Raw genomic sequence first — 17673 nt, forward strand, 5'->3', positions numbered from 1 at the left:
CAGGTCTGTTTCAGCCTGGTTGGCCATGTTGTTAGAGGTTGAATTCTCAATTATAAGTAATCAGTTACTCCAAAACCCCTACAGTAGAGACTTAGCTTAATTTTAAGTGTTTGACTTATCAACTAATTCAGGTCGAATAAACAAAAATCTGAGTATACACTGTAGGCAAGATTCCATGCTGGAGTCTAATATCCTGCCTTCTGGGCTTTATACTTAATATTAATTACTTCTTGACAAGAAATTTTGTTGAATATATGACAGAAGAGATTTTAAATGGCTGCTGAATCTATGAAGTTAATGATCCTATTCTTATTTAGGGAAAGAATGACGATTGTATATGTGGAGAAGTACTCAAGGTAGAGATCCATCAAGATCCAAATGTAGACTTTGGTTTTATAAGCCAACAATAATACATATTTGCATTTGAGGTCATGTCAAGTGAGGTTAATGTGGTTATATGAGGGTATGACTTAAAAATGGGGTTGGCATTCCAATCAAATGAAGTCCTCCTAATTTAAATAATGTATTTTATTCCCTGTGCCAATCAATCATTTTCTCTCCCAGAAAGTCAAACCAGTTTTTACACTATTGATTTACAAAACTTACATGACATAAACATTATGTGACAGAAGTTGTTTGTTATTAAGAGAGAGGATATCACCTCACAGTAACTTGTCATCTGGAAATAGGAAAAATCACACAAAGTAATTTTATTTGTATCCTGGCTTTTTCACTGTTGGCTACATTTGTGACAGCTGATTTCATATTAAATATTAACAGTATTTTGTTTATGCTTGAATGTGCTACAGTAGGATGTAGATTTTACTCAGAACCTTTCTGGTTAGAAAGTGTATCATTGCAATAAATGATACACTTGCAGGCCAGTTATAAAGACAATAGATGCTGTGTATCTAAGAAAATTGAACTACCACTTTGGTGTCAAAATTTTGAAGTTTTATTTCTCCCCTGAATCCTATAAAGTTATTGTTTCTGGAGATCAGAAGTGGTAAATTATTGGAAATTTCACTTGGTACCAAACTAATGGAGACAATTGTTACCAACAAATATGGGTTTAGGAAATCATGGATATTAATTTAAATTGTGTGATTATAATGAATGAGCTTTGGAAATAGCTAATTGATTGCTGGAAAGAGTTGTTGGACTTTAGATGTAGGAAGCAAATTAGAGTTTACATTCCTCATTTTCAAGAACAGCAATAAAAAATTGATATCTGTTTATTTACATCTCTTGCAGAGGCATAAAAAGTCTTTTTTACACATTTTTATGTGATTTTGGTGACATGTATTTTTTAAAAAACCTAACTGAATTGAGTTGAATCTTTTATATTTGTGAAGTATGGCTAGGATTTGTTTTGTTTGATATTCCTTTTCGATTTGTGAATACGCCCACGAGACAGGCTCCTGCTGAGTTTCTGGTCACTGTGTCAGCAGCGCTGTGAGTGCACATTGTCAGTTGTTTAAACATTATTGAATCCACTGTGGTCTGGCAAGGAGCATCTGGGAGCCAGACTTTTCCTGTGGACACATGCCAAGTAGTGTATTGTATTTCCTCACTGAAGGGAACTATATTGAGATAATTTTTCTTCTTGAATTTTTCAAATTCAGAAATTATTTTCAAAGCTAAGGGAGGATCATATGATAAAATCGTTTATAACTACCTGAATTCTATAATAGCTGATTGAGAATTACTTCTGTTTAGTTAGAGTAGATGTAAATAAGTCATTTAGTTAAACTTCATTTAGATAGTTAATATTATTCTCCCAGTTAGACCATTCAGGAAAGTTCACATGTCATTTCATGTACTCTCTCTTTATTTATTTAGTTATTTTTTTGTAGTCTCTCTTTAAATCAATGATTTACTCTTAAGGAAGCGCAACAGACATTGAGTGACCCTTTAAGTACTATAGATGAGTATGCCATTAAATTTACATGTTTGATTGCATTATTTAATTAGATAGAAATAAATCCTAAATTGCATTATTAATATATACAATTACAGCATAACATCAGTCTTAACTAACAATCACCAGGGAAAGTTTGTAAAATGTCATATTTAACTTTAAAAAAATCTGAGTAGTTGCAGATCGGAGATGAGAAAACAAGAATACTTTGTCATATGGAGAATAGGCTAGGAGGAGTTAGTCTTGGAGCACTGACACTGCCTGGCCTCTAGGCCTCTATAGTGACAGGGATTTGTCTTTTCAGAATGGATATAGTTACTCTGTCTGCTATGCTGGGATGCTGTTGGGTGAGACCTTAAAAGAGTAAGATCTGGTTTGTCTGCCAAGTGCCTTAAAAACACCCTGACTCTTGTTCACAAGAGCAGGCATCTAGTTTATGCTGGCTTAGGTTTGCAATCTCAGTAAGAGACACTTTGCAAACGAGAGTTCATTCATACCTTTAGCAGGCCCAGACTGAGCAAGTGTGTTGTTTTTTTAAGCTCAAGTTTTTATTCTTAGGTACTTTGAGGAACACCAAATACTATCAATGTTTTGCAGTAATGAACGTCAAGACCTCCATCACTTGAAATTTGTGTGCCTCGCCTCTCTTTCCCCTGCAGGTTCTACCTTGCTTCTTCTGGCCACTCCTCTCTATAGAAATATCCTAGTTCTAGAAGATATCTTCTTTTCTAGACCCTGTAACATATTTTGTCATAAATTGTGTGTCAAAAAAACCTCTGACCTCAGATTTGAAAATGCTTTAAAAACATAATTCTGAAAGTCAGTGCACAGCCCCTCATGGGTACATGAAAATTTGTGTTTTGAGAGTGTCATTCTGTCTGTAGTTTGTAAAGTGCTTTAATTTGCTGCATTTTTCATGCATTATCACAGTCAGATCTGGTGAGGAGCTATAACTATCTTATTCAGGATTAATCAATCTTCTTGGGCTCCTGGCCAGGACAGAAGCGACTCTCGGCTCTGCTTGCTTCAGGGGTTGGCCTTATTCTGTTTTTTCATCATATTCAGTCTCTGAGAGGGAGGTGATGGGAAATGATTTTTCCATTTGCAGGCTGCCTTCCAACTGAAAGAAAAATGGAGGGGGCAGATGCTAAGCTTTTACTTTCTGTGGCCATTACAAACATGACTCTTCTCCTGTTTTTCAGCAGTATACACTATTTTTCAAGAGAATTATTTTTTTTTTTTAGGATGTCAGACTTAGCCAAGTTATTTTGTCATTGATCTAAACATATAGGTCTGTATGACATCATGAATATTAACTTTCTCAGAAGTTGCATGTTATGGCAGTATATTAAAGTGCTATTTAACAAATACAGAAAGAAGTGATCTATGCAAGGTGTTTGTTGAATGAGAAGGAAAAGTGTGGTTTTTCTCATTCAGGGTGCTTCTGAACTTGGGCTCTGGAAGAAGATGGCCTGGATCCAAAGTGTCATCCTGACACTAATTCTTTTTTGTTTTTTTTAAGGTTTTTATTTCAGTTCAGTTCAGTCTCTCAGTCGTGTCTGACTCTTTGTGACCCCATAGACTGCAGTACGCCAGGCTTCCCTGTCTATTACCAATTCCCAGAGCTTACTCAAGCTCATGTCCATTGAGTTGGTGATGCCATCCAACCATCTCATCCTTTGTCGTCCCCTTCTTCTCCCGCCTTCAGTCATTCCCAGCATCAGGGTCTTTTCAAATGAGTCAGTTCTTCACATCAGGTGGCCAGAGGACTGCAGTTTCAGCTTTAGTATCAGTCCTTCCAATGAATATTTAGGACTGATCTCCTTTAGGATGGACTGGTTGAATCTCCTTGCAGTCCAAGGGACTCTCAAGAGTCTTCCCTAACACCACAGTTCAAAAGCATCAATTCTTCGGTGCTCAGCTTTCTTCATAGTCCAAATCTCACATCCATACATGACTACTGGAAAAACCAAAGTTTTGCCTAGACTGACCTTTGTTGGCAAAGTAATATCTCTGCGTTTTAATATGCCATTTAGGTTTGTCATAACTTTTCTTCCAAGGAGCAAGTGGCTTTTAATTTCATGGCTGCAGTCACCATCTGCAATGATTTTGGAGCCCCCAAAATAAAGTCTGTCACTGTTTCCATTTTTTCTCCATTTGTTTGCCATGAAGTGATGGGACCAGATGCCATGATCTTAGTTTTCTGACAGTATTACTTCTGTCGTTTATGTTTGGGTTTTTGGCCACAAGGTATGTGGGATCCCAGTTTCCCAACTAGGGATCAAACCCCATCTCCCTGCATTGGAAAGTAAAGTCTTAACCACTGGACCACCAGGGAAATTCCCTGATGCAACTTCTTATATCTGTGCTATGCTGTGCAAATTAACTTAAACATTTCTATGACTGTGTTTCTTCATCTGAAAATGGGAATAACAGCAATACCTTCCTCACAGATTTTTGAGGATGAGTGGGATTTCTGTGTATAGTGTCATGGCTAGCATGGTGCTTCATACACAGTAAATTCTTAGATTTATATTGTAATCATTGTTATTAAAAATCAGTATGCAATGAGTATTGTATTGGTTACTTCAGCTTTTCATTCTCACAATAATTATCTAAAGTATATTTTATCTTTGTATTTTCCAGATTGAGAATTGAAGCTCAGAGTTTAATTAGCTTGTCTCAGTTTATATAGCTGGTGAAAGAGGAGAATATAACCTTCTGGAATAGTAATTTTATTTGCACTCTGTAGTTCCATTGTATCTTTTGGGATTAATATGGGGTTAATTTCTGATTCCATTATAATTCATTTTATTAATTACATTATTATTTAGTGAAATATGCCTATATTTAGAAGTTTAAAAGGCAAGTGGTATTTGAAGACAAGTGATGAGGGGGATTGAGGATGGTTCTCTTCCCAGCCTCTCTGCTTCTTAGGTCTGGGACCCACTGAGCCAGGGGTCAGGGTGGTTAGTTTTATTTTTAGTATTTAACAACAAGGACTCTTCAACTAAGAGGCACTGACCAAGAATATGGAGAGGGAGGAAAATCAATAAACAGTCATTACCATTGCCTCTTTTTCTTTCTTCAGATATAGTTTAAGTGTGGAAGTAGTACATTAAAAAATGAGTAAGACTGAAGGACTTAGGAAGTAAATAGGGAAACTGCTACTATACTCAGATTTCATTGTGGGGAAAAATTAGTCAAAAGTAGTTGTCATCTTTGAATTCATCACAGCCAGTGAGGGAAAAATCTGGCCTCTGCTAGACATATTTGGCTGCAGTTTTGAAAGGCATATTTCAGAAAACTCGAAGAAAAGAATAGACACACCGTATGGTATTAAAGACAAGTATTTTAGGGACTTCTCTTGTGGTCCAATGGCTAAGACTCAGCGCTCCCAGTGGAGGGGTCCTGGGTTTGATCCTTGGTCAGGGAACTAGATCTCACATCACATGCTTCTAAAAAGATTCTGCATGCTGCAACAGAGATCAAAGGGCCCTTGTGCCACAACTAAGACTGATGCAATCAAATAAATATTTTAAAAGATAAGTATTTTAAAATACCATTTAATCTCAAGGGATCCCAATGAGGAAAAGAAGGGAAAGAAACTAAACTATGTCATGTTCTTGTGCTAGAATCTGTCCAACAAATATAACTTTTAAAGGGACATATATTAGACACTGAAATGGCTAAATAACCAAAGAAAATATGAAAATAGTTAAAATGTATAAATTATACTAAAGACAACAAAAGGTGTATAATTGCTGTCTGGTTTTGTTGCTCTTGGAATTTATTAGGGGCAGGCAGTCATTCAAGGAAAACAATTTAATTTCTATTTTATTTGTTCCCTTTCTGTCAAGAAATATCCTCTAATTGATGATATTGGTAAGAGATAAGAGAAGTCCAGGATGGGCAAAGAGATCCTACTATAATACAAAGAGATTCTATTAGAATAACTAACCAAAATCAGTTGTTTTTTATTCAACAAATATTCATGGAAAACATTTTTTTTTTTTGTTCCAGCCCCTGTGTTAGGCTGCTGTAGTGTAAATATGCCCTTGGGGAGTTCACTTAGGGGAAAGTAGACGAGTAACAAATATTTATATGTAGTGCTCTGTACTAACCAAGGCTGAGAGAGCAGACAAGGGACAGAGGCCAGCTGTCTGGAGGGGTTTGGGAAGAGCATTCTAAATTGGGGGACACACTTCAGCCCTGTCTTCAAGATAAGTAGGAATTTAGTTTGTCTTCCCACCCAGAAAATATTTTAAAGTGGACTCCAGAGAAGCTTCTAAAATAAGGTATCAAAGAGAATCTTCTATGCCATCTAGAAGATGAAATAATGATTATAGACTCGAACCCAACATGGTTGCAAGGAAATGACAGACATATAACAAAGATAATACCTTCGGTGAGGCATTTGGCCAGGATTCTTATGAAGTCTTTGTAGTTTAAAGACCACCGAATGACTGACTATATACCGCAGTGGCTGTAGGGTGTTGACCAGTTGATTTTGTAAATACCTTATGGCTTAGTTCTCAACATCATCATACTATCATTTTCATGAAGTGTTAGTCGCTCAGTTGTGTCCAACTCTTTGCAACCCCAGGGTCTGTTGCCTGCCAGTCTCCTCTGTCCATGGGATTTCCCAGGCAAGAATACTGGAGTGAGTTTCCATACCCTTCTCCAGGGGACCTTCTTGACCCAAGAATTAAACCCCAGTCACTGGCATTACAGGCAGATTCTTTACTGTCTCAGTCACCAGAGAAGCCCCCATGTTCATGAATGCCTTCGGTAAATATAAACAGGCTATACTCTCAGTAGACCAAAATGGTGGATCAAATCTAACAAGATAAAATAGGATGTCCTACTTGCTCTAAAAATCTAACTGCAGAAGTATTCGAAAGACTTGGCTCCACAAAAAATGGGTAAAACACATAGGGATTTCTGTCAGCAGCTCAATATGAGTCAACAGTAATTAGATTCACTTCTCAGACTGTGTGCTTTGGAAATATAAGATAATTAGCAACCAGTGTTCTGGGTTAGCAAGATGCCAATCTTTCATGTTGTGTATCAATAATATTTAAGTTTTTAGCTAAAACTACCCTAGAAAATACAAGACAATGATTCTCACACTTTTTAATCTCGAGAGGCCTTTTCTGTTTGTTTTTTCATTTGTTTGTTTTGGTGGTATTTTTTTTTTTTTTTGCCATGCCACAGCCTGGAGAATCTTAGTTCCTTAACCAGGGACTGAACTCAAGCCCCCTGTAATGAGGAACCCTTTTCAATCTTGAAAATTATTAAGGATTCCCAAAAACTTTTGTTTATGAGGATTATGCCTCTTAATATTTCATATGTTAGAAATTAAAACTTAGAAATGTTAAAAATGTTTATTAATGAATTTAAAAGTTATAATGATAAACCCTCTACCTGTGAACATAAATACCATATTTTATTTGAAAAATAGATATATTTTCCCAAAATACGAGTGTGAAAAGTGGCATGGTTTACATTTTTGGAGATCTTTTCGATGTCTGTCTTAATAGGAGATGTCTAGACAATCATATCTACTTCTGTCTTTACTCTGTTGTTATATGTTGTTTAGTTTAAGTACAATCAGTGTGTGAAGAAAATCCAGCCTCATACAGATATATACTAGTGGGAAAAGGAAGTATTTTAATAGTCCTTGCAGGTAATTGTGAGATTCTTTTTTGTTATTATACCCAAACTTGACAGATGGTAAAGATTAGTTGCAATACAGAATCCAAAACTGTATCAATGAACTTTTCATACAGTGTTACAGCAAAATTCAGAGGACTGTCATGTACTTTGATTGGATCTTTTACCCATGTGTGCTTTTGTAACATCATGCATTGATCAGCTAGAAAATACTGATTTATTATATTATGCAGAACTTCCAAATATTGACACAATTATGGTACAATTAAAACACCACATTCATTAATATCACCACTGATCTCATTAGAAAAGTTTCCTTAAATACTGAGGAGTGGTCAAACTATATCCCAAGATAGAAGTTTCTAAAATTCTAATTTTTGCTTGAAAGCTCAAGCTTTATCATCGGCAATAAATGTCAGTTGTTTTTATTAAAATAGCAAACTCACTTATTTCAGTTTTGGGAAAATGTCGCCAGATTCTGAAGTCTGAGTAACCATAGTTTGTCTGTCAGTCATTCATTCTTTCAAGTAAAAATGGTGTTCCATGAAAAAAACAGCTAGTTGCATTTACCACTCAAACTCTTCCATCCGGAGATGCAGCAGCCGTGTTTCATGCAGTCTTCTGATTTTGTCTCCCAGAATATTAAAGAGACATGTACTCAAGGTTGACATTAAATGAAAATAATAATTGATCATCAAGGACATTCTTAGGTGAAACTGGCTTTTTTGTTTGTTTTTAATGCTAGTGCAGGGCAGTGAAGAATACAGTGACAGCTTGGTGCCACTGTGTTGATTTATGCTGAGGTGTCAGCAGTTTACCACCCATCATTGCTCTGCAGCATCAGTGCAAATGTTAACACAATAAAAAAAAGCAAATATCTTAATTTTATTATGAAAATAGTTTTGACCTCATAGATCCTCTATGCCCTGAAAGGGTCTTGAAAACCACTGCTGGTATAAGGGACTATAGAACCAATAAGTCAACTGGGTGATGGTTCCTGTTACAGGCCTGTGATTTTTCTTTCTTGGATTCTTGAAAATGAGGTTAAGGTGCACCACACTGGAAGAGAAGGAGTGTATTTGCATAAGCAGGCGGTGGAAATAGAGCCAAGCCTGTAACAAATGAGCTCTGCATTCGTAGATCTGCCTTTCTCCTGAGGCTATGGGAAACCATTCCTAATAAAACAGTCATGTTACAATTGAGTGATCTTAACACCAGCTTATGTATATTAGATAGTATTTTTTACAGAATAAAATTTAAAACCAAAATCTAAGTTGAGATGAAAAATTTTAATTTCTAAAAATGGGATGGTTTCAAAACAGTTTATAATGAATATATATACATTTGGGATATTCTTATTAAAAATGAGAATAAAGAAAAAGCAGAAACTGAATAAAGGTTGTCTAAAAGGAGATGCTAATAGTATTTATGGATAGGTCTTCGGTGACTTAAAATTTTTTTTCTTTTTTGCTTATGTCTACTTTCTGGCTTCTAGCCATGAACAGATAGTGCTTTAGTAGCAAGAGTAATAAGAAAAAAATCTAATCTAAAGTAAAAGAAGAACTTACATGTCGCAAAGTTTATTGTACCAGAAATCCATAGCCAGGTAGAGGTTACTACAACTGAGAAATAATTTAATTTGGACCTTTTGGGGATTAAAATAATTTTAATGTTGAAGAATTTATTATACACTTTAGTTAAAAAGCTAAGGATTTGAACTTTGTGAAATAGAAGAATATCACTGGCTATAGTAAAAGGCAGAGTCACATAATTTTGCCATGCCTGGTATGCTTTAGGAGCGCAGTCATTTTCTGACTCACAGTCACTTCTGACTGGTGGAATCTGGCCTAGTAAAGCTTAATTTTTAACCTACTTGCTTTCTTTGCCTGCCGTAGTTGCCTGTAGATGGTCAAGTCTCTGTAAGACTGCTTCTGCTCCTGAGTAGAGAAGTACGTCTAGAGCAGCAGAAATGTCTGAGTGCATGTTGCAGAGAAGGCAGTGCAGGAAGAGAAGAGCAGGGAGGAAGTGCCGTGACCTTGGTCCACTCATTCAACACCCCAGTTCAGTTCCCCTTGAATGAAAGAAGGAAACTGAACTAGATGGTAGCTAAGGTACCTTTCCTTTCTAAGAGTTCCCCCAATTCTGTCAAAAGAGATCCTTGCCTGAATTTGAGGTTTTCCCCCCAACATCCCAACCATGATGTTAACAAGTTTAATGTCTGTGAAAAAAATCATTATTTTTGCATTTTCAAGTTTGTGTATAAATTGTGAATTTCAATATTATGGTAAAGAAATTCCCAGTACTCTAATGGTATTTCTTTTTGCTTTTGAATAACCTTTGATATCAATAACTTTTGATAACCTTTTCATATTAAACCATGAGAATAGAATGTCAGAGTTGAAAATTAGGTTGTATGATTAGACAACCATTGCTTATTTTATTGTCTTTTATATCATATTAACCCTATATGATATTAACCATATTAACCATAAGCATAATTAATCATATTCCTAAATTAATAAGTGGATGCAAAACACCTACCTCCTCAGGTAATGAACTTGATACTGCATGCTGACTGTGCATTTTTTTCCCCTGAGAAATTCGATTATCCCGTTGTCCTCCCCAAATCTTGCCAGGGTGCTATAGGATAGATGTTATTCTTTCTACTTTACAGAGAAGACTTGAGAATTAAGAAACAGTGTCAAGGTTGCATAAATAACTAGACATTTAAGCATAGGACCTAGTTTGCCTAATATCCAGGGTAGTAAACATGATTCTATGCCATTTCAAGCATCTTTATCTTTCTGTTCATTTAACTGACTGATACTACTAAAAGGCACTTGCTTATGTCTTTATCAAAGTATATCTTTTATTGCTATAAACTAGATGTCAGACTATTAAATAGATAGAAGAGTCCTTTAGAAGTACCATATTTTAAGCTCTCAGTAGTCCAGGATCTATAGGCCCTTAAGGAACTCACTTTTCTGCATTGTCATAATTTTTAATTCCTTCACTGATATCCCTTTGGGTTTATTCTTCTACTTTGCTGGCCCTTCCACCAACTTCAGAACTTGGCTCAAGTCTTGAGAGAGAAGAGGGGGTAAGGGGCCATTTGTATAAATCCTTCCTGCATCTTACTGCCAGGACTAGACTCCAGTTCCCCATCCCATCTGCTCCATCTCCTCCTACTCTGGGGCATCTTGCTTGCAACTCTCTGGAACCTGAGCCATTGATGAAATGTGAAGCGTAGTCTGTTGCTCTGAAATGTAGGTGAACCTCTTTCAGATCTATGTAGAAAGGCTTATCTTTACCATCTACATTTAACCATGTTTTTCTTACTGAAATAAATTGAAAAAGAAAAGCTGACTGCCCTCAGAAATAAATCCATTTTCATTTGTGAGTTGCCTTCAGTTCAGTTCAGTTCAGTCACGTCCAACTCTGTGACCCCATGGATGGCAGCACGCCAGGCTTCCCTGTCCATCACCAACTCTCAGAGCTTGCTCAAACTCATGTCCATCGAATCGGTGATACCATCCAACTCTCTCATCCTCTGTCATCCTCTTCTCCTCCTGCCTTCAATCTTGCCCAGCATCAGGGTCTTTTCTAATGGACCAGTTCTTCACATCAGGTGGCCAAAGTGTTGGAGTTTCAGCTTCAGCATCAGTCTTTCCAATGAATATTCAGGATTGATTTCCTTTAGGATTGACTGGTTTGATCTTGCAGTGCAAGTGACTCTCAAGAGTCTTCTTCAACACCACAATTCAAATGCATCAATTCTTTGGTGCTCAGCTTTTTTTATAGTCCAAATCTCACATCCATACATGACTACTGGAAAAACCAAAACTTTGCCTAGATGGACCTTTGTTGGCAAAATAATGTCTCTGTGTTTTAATACACTGTCTAGGTTTGTCATAACTTTTCTTCCAAGGAGCAAGTGTCTTTTAATTTCATGACTGCAGTCACCATCTGCAGTGATTTTGGAGCTCAAAATAATAAAGTCTGTCACTGTTTTCATTGTTCCCCCATCTATTTGCCATGAAGTGATGGGACCAGATGCCACTATGTTAGTTTTCTGAATGTTGAGTTTTAAGCCAACTTTTTCACTCTCCTCTTTCACTTTCAACAAGAGGCTCTTTAGTTCTTTTTCACTTTCTGCCATAAGGGTAGTGTCATCTGCATATCTGAGGTTATTGATATTTCTCCCAGAAATCTTGATTCCAGCTTGTGCTTCATCCAGCCCAGCATTTTGCATGAGGTACTCTGCATAGAAGTTAAATAAGCACAAGGGGCTTCCCTTGTGGCTCAGCTGGTAAAGAATCCTCCTGCAATGTGGCGGGGGGGGGGGTGGAACACCTGGGTTTGATCCTTGGGTTGGGAAGATCCTCTGGAGAAGAAAAAGACTACCCACTCCAGCATTCTAAATATGTGAGTTGCCTTAGAGACCTTTACAAAGTATCAAATACTGTGTGCTGGCTTTAGGGGCAGAATGTTAAAGATTAGAAAGAAGTGGGCAAGAGAATAGAAAAGATACATGTTTGGGGCATCCCAACTTGAAATTCTGTTTCTAAATCATCACTGAGAGAACTGCTTAACCTAAGATGTACCTCAAATACAGTGCTATGGTAGGAGAGAAGCTACCCACTTTTGTGAAAATGTTTTCCAAGTCTACAAGCAGCCAATATTCAAATGAAATTTTAGCCAAAAAATATATCTATAAACTAAAGATTTTAGTGAAAATCAAGGCAATGGTGCCATGTCTTAGAGCTGGGGCTTCAGTGACAGATGTGGAAGTTTAAATCCCAGCTCTTTTTCTAACTGGTTGTGTGAACCTGGACAAGTTAATTAAGCTCTGTACTTGTCACTTTTGCATACATAAAGAGGATGAAAGTTCCTATTGTTGCTTCATAGAATTGTTAGGAGGATTTAGTTACGTGATGAATATAAATGTATATAGTGTTCCCTGGTGGCTCAGACAGTAAAGAATCTGCCTGCAGTGCAGGTGACCCAGGTTTGATCCCTGGGCCAGGAACATTCCCTGGAGAGGGGAATGGCAATCCACTCCAGTATTCTTGCCTGGGAACTCCCATGGACAGAGGAGCTTGCAGGCTACAGTCCATGGGATTGCAAAGTCAGACAGGACTGAGGGACTAACTCAGAGGATAAGTCGACTTACCCTCTTCTTCCTGGAAAACATTATAGTATCAATCTTTAGCCCTGCTGTGAACATCACACACCCTGTTTTGGTGCTGATAAATTGTCTTTAGCCTTTTTCAAGCATTGTCAGATAAACGTCATTGGCTTATCACTTTTCTTTTTTGGTTATTTAACCTTAAAAAAGAACATTAGCAAGCCAGAAATAGCCCATTTTGTAAAAACTGCATAGCTAGACAGATCTTTGATCCTTATTAGGGTAATAATCCATCTGTTATGGAACTGGATCAATTTGTAAATTAAATTGATTAATCTAGCAGGGGACAAAAAGGGTCTTGACTCTTCCCACAGTAAGCATTTCCTCAAATGGTAGTCATCCTGAAAAAAAGATTTGGGAAGACTCAGTTTTCTGCTATTCCTTCTCTTTTTGCTCACCTCAGAAAAAAGACTAAATATCTATCAAAAAAAAAAAAGAGTGAGAGTAGAGTTAAAGCTTTTAGATTCACTAGGGTCTGGTTGTTCCTGGAGGTCTCATATTTTTGACAGGGTTTAATGTTAAAACCTTTCAGTGACTATCAGAACATTTTTACACGTGATCTTAGCCAAAAGGCTGAGAAGCAATATCAGAATATTTTTAAGACTCATTGGTTAGTTTAGTAAATGTATAACTATGCTTGAGTTATCTTCTGCAATTAGTTCACTTTATTATTATTTTCATCCTGTCTGATAAAAAAAAATAATCTCCCAATGATTCTCCTAACAATGTGTGGTTGGAATAATAACTTCACATGCTGAAGAGTTTTGTGCTGCAGCTGAGAGGCATGTAAATACAAGCTGCTTATTTGCAAGAAGCTTCCAGATTTGCAATATGATTGCTATGGAAACCACTTAATGAAAACCTTATAACCATCTGTGTGGTTTGATGGATTTTAGTGCATAGCTGAGCTGTTTTTGTTTACTGTTATTAAAATGTTGAATGGAATATATTAACCCACAAACATTGACTATTTGAGATATTAATTAGTATTGTATAATGACATTGTGCCTCAACCTCAAATAAAATATGTTTAATAATAAACCTCAATAAAACATGTATATATCTAATATATTATAAAGTTGATTATAACCTAGAATTTGGTCACTTGTCCATATATATTTTTTGGATTATGTGGAGAGTTTTGCTGTTAGTAAATGATTATAGTAATAAGATTTATTTTCATGATTTTGGAACCCATTTTTTTACTTGATATTTATTGAACATCTCCCTTGTACCAGATTCTATTCAAGATTCAGTCTGAGTTGTTTTTTTGTAAGGCTAGAAAAGAACACATACTCCCCAAATTTGATTTTGTTGTCTTTTATGTGGAAACCGTACTGTTAGCCCAAGATAAAATGAGTTGCTTGACTGTTGTTAAGAAAAATTGACGTATGAAACACAGAAGGCTCTGCCCTGAAGATATCAGTACTAGGTTTGAAAAGAGAAAGGAATGTTTTTAATGTGGATCCTATCCTCTAAAATACTTCTTATTAAACATCTCACTTGGATTTCAATTTGGATACTTCACAGAAAATATTGATAGTTAAGTAAATATTTTGAATATCATTCTGATTAAGAATATATTGTACACATTATAGACACATTTTAATAAAATAAGAACAGTTCTTAGGAGTAAATTCTAAATTCATTGACAACTTCGCCAAGAGCAGAGATTTTCCCGCTAAATTATTGTAATTAGCTTTTATAATATCTTGACCCTGACTTTGGGTGGTGAGTCTAAATCCCATAGTGTCTTCTTAAGAGCCAGGAATAGTACTTTCTATATTGATGTGGTTATAGCTTTTGACTTCAGGATAAGCACCCTTAACTGTTTTTCAATTTACTTCTTACTATTGAATTTGTGTGGAGAAGGCAATGGCTCCCCACTCCAGTACTCTTGCCTGGAAAATCCCATGGACGGAGGAGCCTAGTGGGCTGCAGTCCATGGGGTCGTTAAGAGCCAGACACAACTGAGCAACTTCACTGTCACTTTTCACTTTCCTGCATTGGAGAAGGAAATGGCAACCCACTCCAGTGTTCTTGCCTGGAGAATCCCAGGGACGGGTGAGCCTGGGGGGCTGCCATCTATGCAGTCACACAGAGTCTGACACAACTGAAGCAATTTAGCAGCAGCAGCATTGAATTTGTGACCAAATTGGAAGAGAGAGAGTACTGGGGAGAGAAAGTGTGAAAAGTACAGAAAGCCTTCTCCTTCACCTTAAAAACATGAATGATTTGTAAAATGAGATGCTTGGACTAAATGACTGTAAATGTCCCTAAAACCTTTAAATTTTATATTAAAACACCCTATTAACCCATTTATGTTAGCTAGTTCTTGAGGGTTAATATAAATGAGGCAATTGTTGAAAAGAGACAGGATTTAGTATTAGAGTTTTTGTTAGGTCTTCTGTGTACTCATTACTATTTGACTGACTATATTAAACTGACAATTTTAGGTTTAAGTTAATCCATTAGTATAATGTGCCAATGGTTTCCAGCTGTTCCGTATTGGACCTTTCATTCTTTAGTTGGAATTGAGTTACAAAAATTTGTAACAGTTATAATTGTAAACTCTCAAGCTTGATTTAAATGCTGGTTTTTATTTATCACCACTTTAAAATCTGCATGAGATGTCTCAATTCACATATGCATTGTTGATCTCTTTACCAAACTTCCCAGTCTCCCCTGGACTGCCCCGCCCCTGTGTTAAATCTCTAGTGCCAGAAACACAACTCCTTGTGGTTTCCACCCTCCCTGCCACCCACTCCCCGCCACCCAGGACAACAGTTTATCTTGGCTCTACTCTTTTTAGTAAAGATGTTTCCACTTCTCAGTTAACCAAACTCAAAACGTGAGTCATCCTTGGTTGCTTGTTCTTTTCGCTTAGCCCTCCACATCCAGTCAGGCAGAGTTTGTCTATCCTAGTTCCTTCCCCTCTTGTAATCATCTCCGCTCCATGTTCTCTGCCCCTCCAGCTCAGGACTGACTTCCCCTTTAGCCAGACTGGGACTGGCCTCTCTGTGCCCCTTCTCTCAGTTGACTGGGACAATGAGATCAGATGGACAATGCTTGAGCAATTTCAGTCCTGCCCTTTCTCACTTCAGAAATTTGGGGGCGGTGGGGAGGTTGGTGGTGGCGGGGGGCTTTTATTCCTCACCAAACATGGAAGTGTCTGAAGTCCCTAGCTGAATGTTCATGACTTATCGACAATTTGCCCAAACAACTACCATTATTTCCTATCCTCCTCTTCCTCTGCCAGCACCACATTCTTTAACCAAAATGAATATACCTGTACCTTGTCCTTTTGTCCATGCCTCTCCTCCTGTCTGGTAGACCCTCTCTCTTACAAGTGGTTAATGCTCAATGAAGATTTATTTGCTAAATTCTTTAATAGTGATAATGACCATATTTGTATTTTTTGCATTTTTTTCTTTAAAATTTTGATTTTTCTTGAAATTGTGATTCTTTTTGAACCCAGCTTTTTCCTTGACATGACATTTTGTTCCTATGTCCTGCCTTAAATATTTCTAAATTTCATATAAATCTTTCAGTGAAGGAAGTGGTCATATATTAAATATTTCTTTGTGAGTTAAAGAATTGAATAGTCTATTGACTTTGTTTAAAACTCTTCTCATTTAATTTTCGGAGAAGGCAATGGCAACCCACTGCAGTGCTCTTGCCTTGAAACTCCCATGGATGGAGGAGCCTGATGGGCTGCAGTCCATGGGGTCGCTGAGTCAGACACGACTGAGCAACTTAACTTTCACTTTTCCCTTTCATGCACTGGAGAAGGAAATGGCAACCCACTCCAGTGTTCTTGCCTGGAGAATCCCAGGGATGGTGGAGCCTGGTGGGCTGCCGTCTATGGGGTCGCACAGAGTCGGACATAACTGAAGAGACTTAGCAGCAGCAGCATTTAATCTTATATCATTTTCTTTCTCCTATAACTTGAAGAAGGAGTGTGGTGGGGGAGTGGAGACATAATATAAGGATATATATGAACATATTAGGATGAAGAGTATGAACTTTGGAATCACAAATCTAAATTTGAATAACACACATTGGAAGTTTCTTTACCTTTTTGAGCCTCAACTTATTTCTCTGTAAAATAAGGATTTAAAAAGGTTTATCTATAAAATCTTGACATCTGTTATAGTGTATGAGACATAGTATGTCCTGAGTATAATTTGGGGGGAATTACCTTGAATGGTGAGGATCATTCTAGTATCTCTCTGTAAGTATCTGAAATATGAAGTATCTGATACTCAATAAATGACTTACAAGTTAACTATTTTATAGCACATATTTTCTCTGTTCTGTTGATGTTTTAGGGACAGTGATTTTATTATGTGTGGTATTCGTGCCACAGTATAATGTGGTCAATCCATATAATTCTGGGTATCATTTTACTGGATTTTTAGGGCTTTTCTGGATTTAAGATTGTTCCAGATGAATTTCTGTGAGCATTTAAAACAAAATATGTGAAATGTTAGTACACACCTTAAACTTTATCAAGTCAACTAGTCAGGTTGCTAGTTGGATATAGCTATAGATTCATTTGTTCAACTTTAGGTTATTGAAAAAGAAATGTGAATGTTGAGTGGTTTCATTCTTTGAAAAGGATTATTTTTGTGTTAATAAACTTTTAGTTTTGCTCTTAAGATGGAGTGAGTACTGTGTTGTTCGTACTGGACTTCAGCGTTCCATTTGTTGTTTATTTACAGAAGAGGAGGAGGACGGAGCTCTGATGAAAGTGGAGGAACAAAGGAAGATGAGTCAGGACAGTGTTCACCACACCACAGGTAATGAGTTGGTAGGAAAAGCTTATTTTGGTCTTGTTCACTTTCCTTTTCATTACTTTCTCCCTACTCTAAAGATGTGTCCTCAG

The 17673-nt window shown here is 36.9% G+C and overlaps 1 protein-coding gene across 1 annotated transcript in view; it reads left to right on the forward strand.

Annotated features, from left to right (window-relative positions):
• The window catches only part of SKAP2 (src kinase associated phosphoprotein 2), a 163568-nt gene that overhangs the window by 123017 nt on the left and 22878 nt on the right, over positions 1 to 17673 (forward strand). Inside the window, exon 10 of the mRNA XM_065939120.1 lies at positions 17510 to 17587. Coding sequence (XP_065795192.1) covers positions 17510 to 17587 — 78 coding nt within the window. The remainder of the gene's footprint in view (positions 1 to 17509; positions 17588 to 17673) is intronic.

This window comes from Muntiacus reevesi, chromosome 6, assembly GCF_963930625.1.
Source record: "Muntiacus reevesi chromosome 6, mMunRee1.1, whole genome shotgun sequence".
Taxonomy (NCBI): Eukaryota; Metazoa; Chordata; class Mammalia; order Artiodactyla; family Cervidae; genus Muntiacus; species Muntiacus reevesi.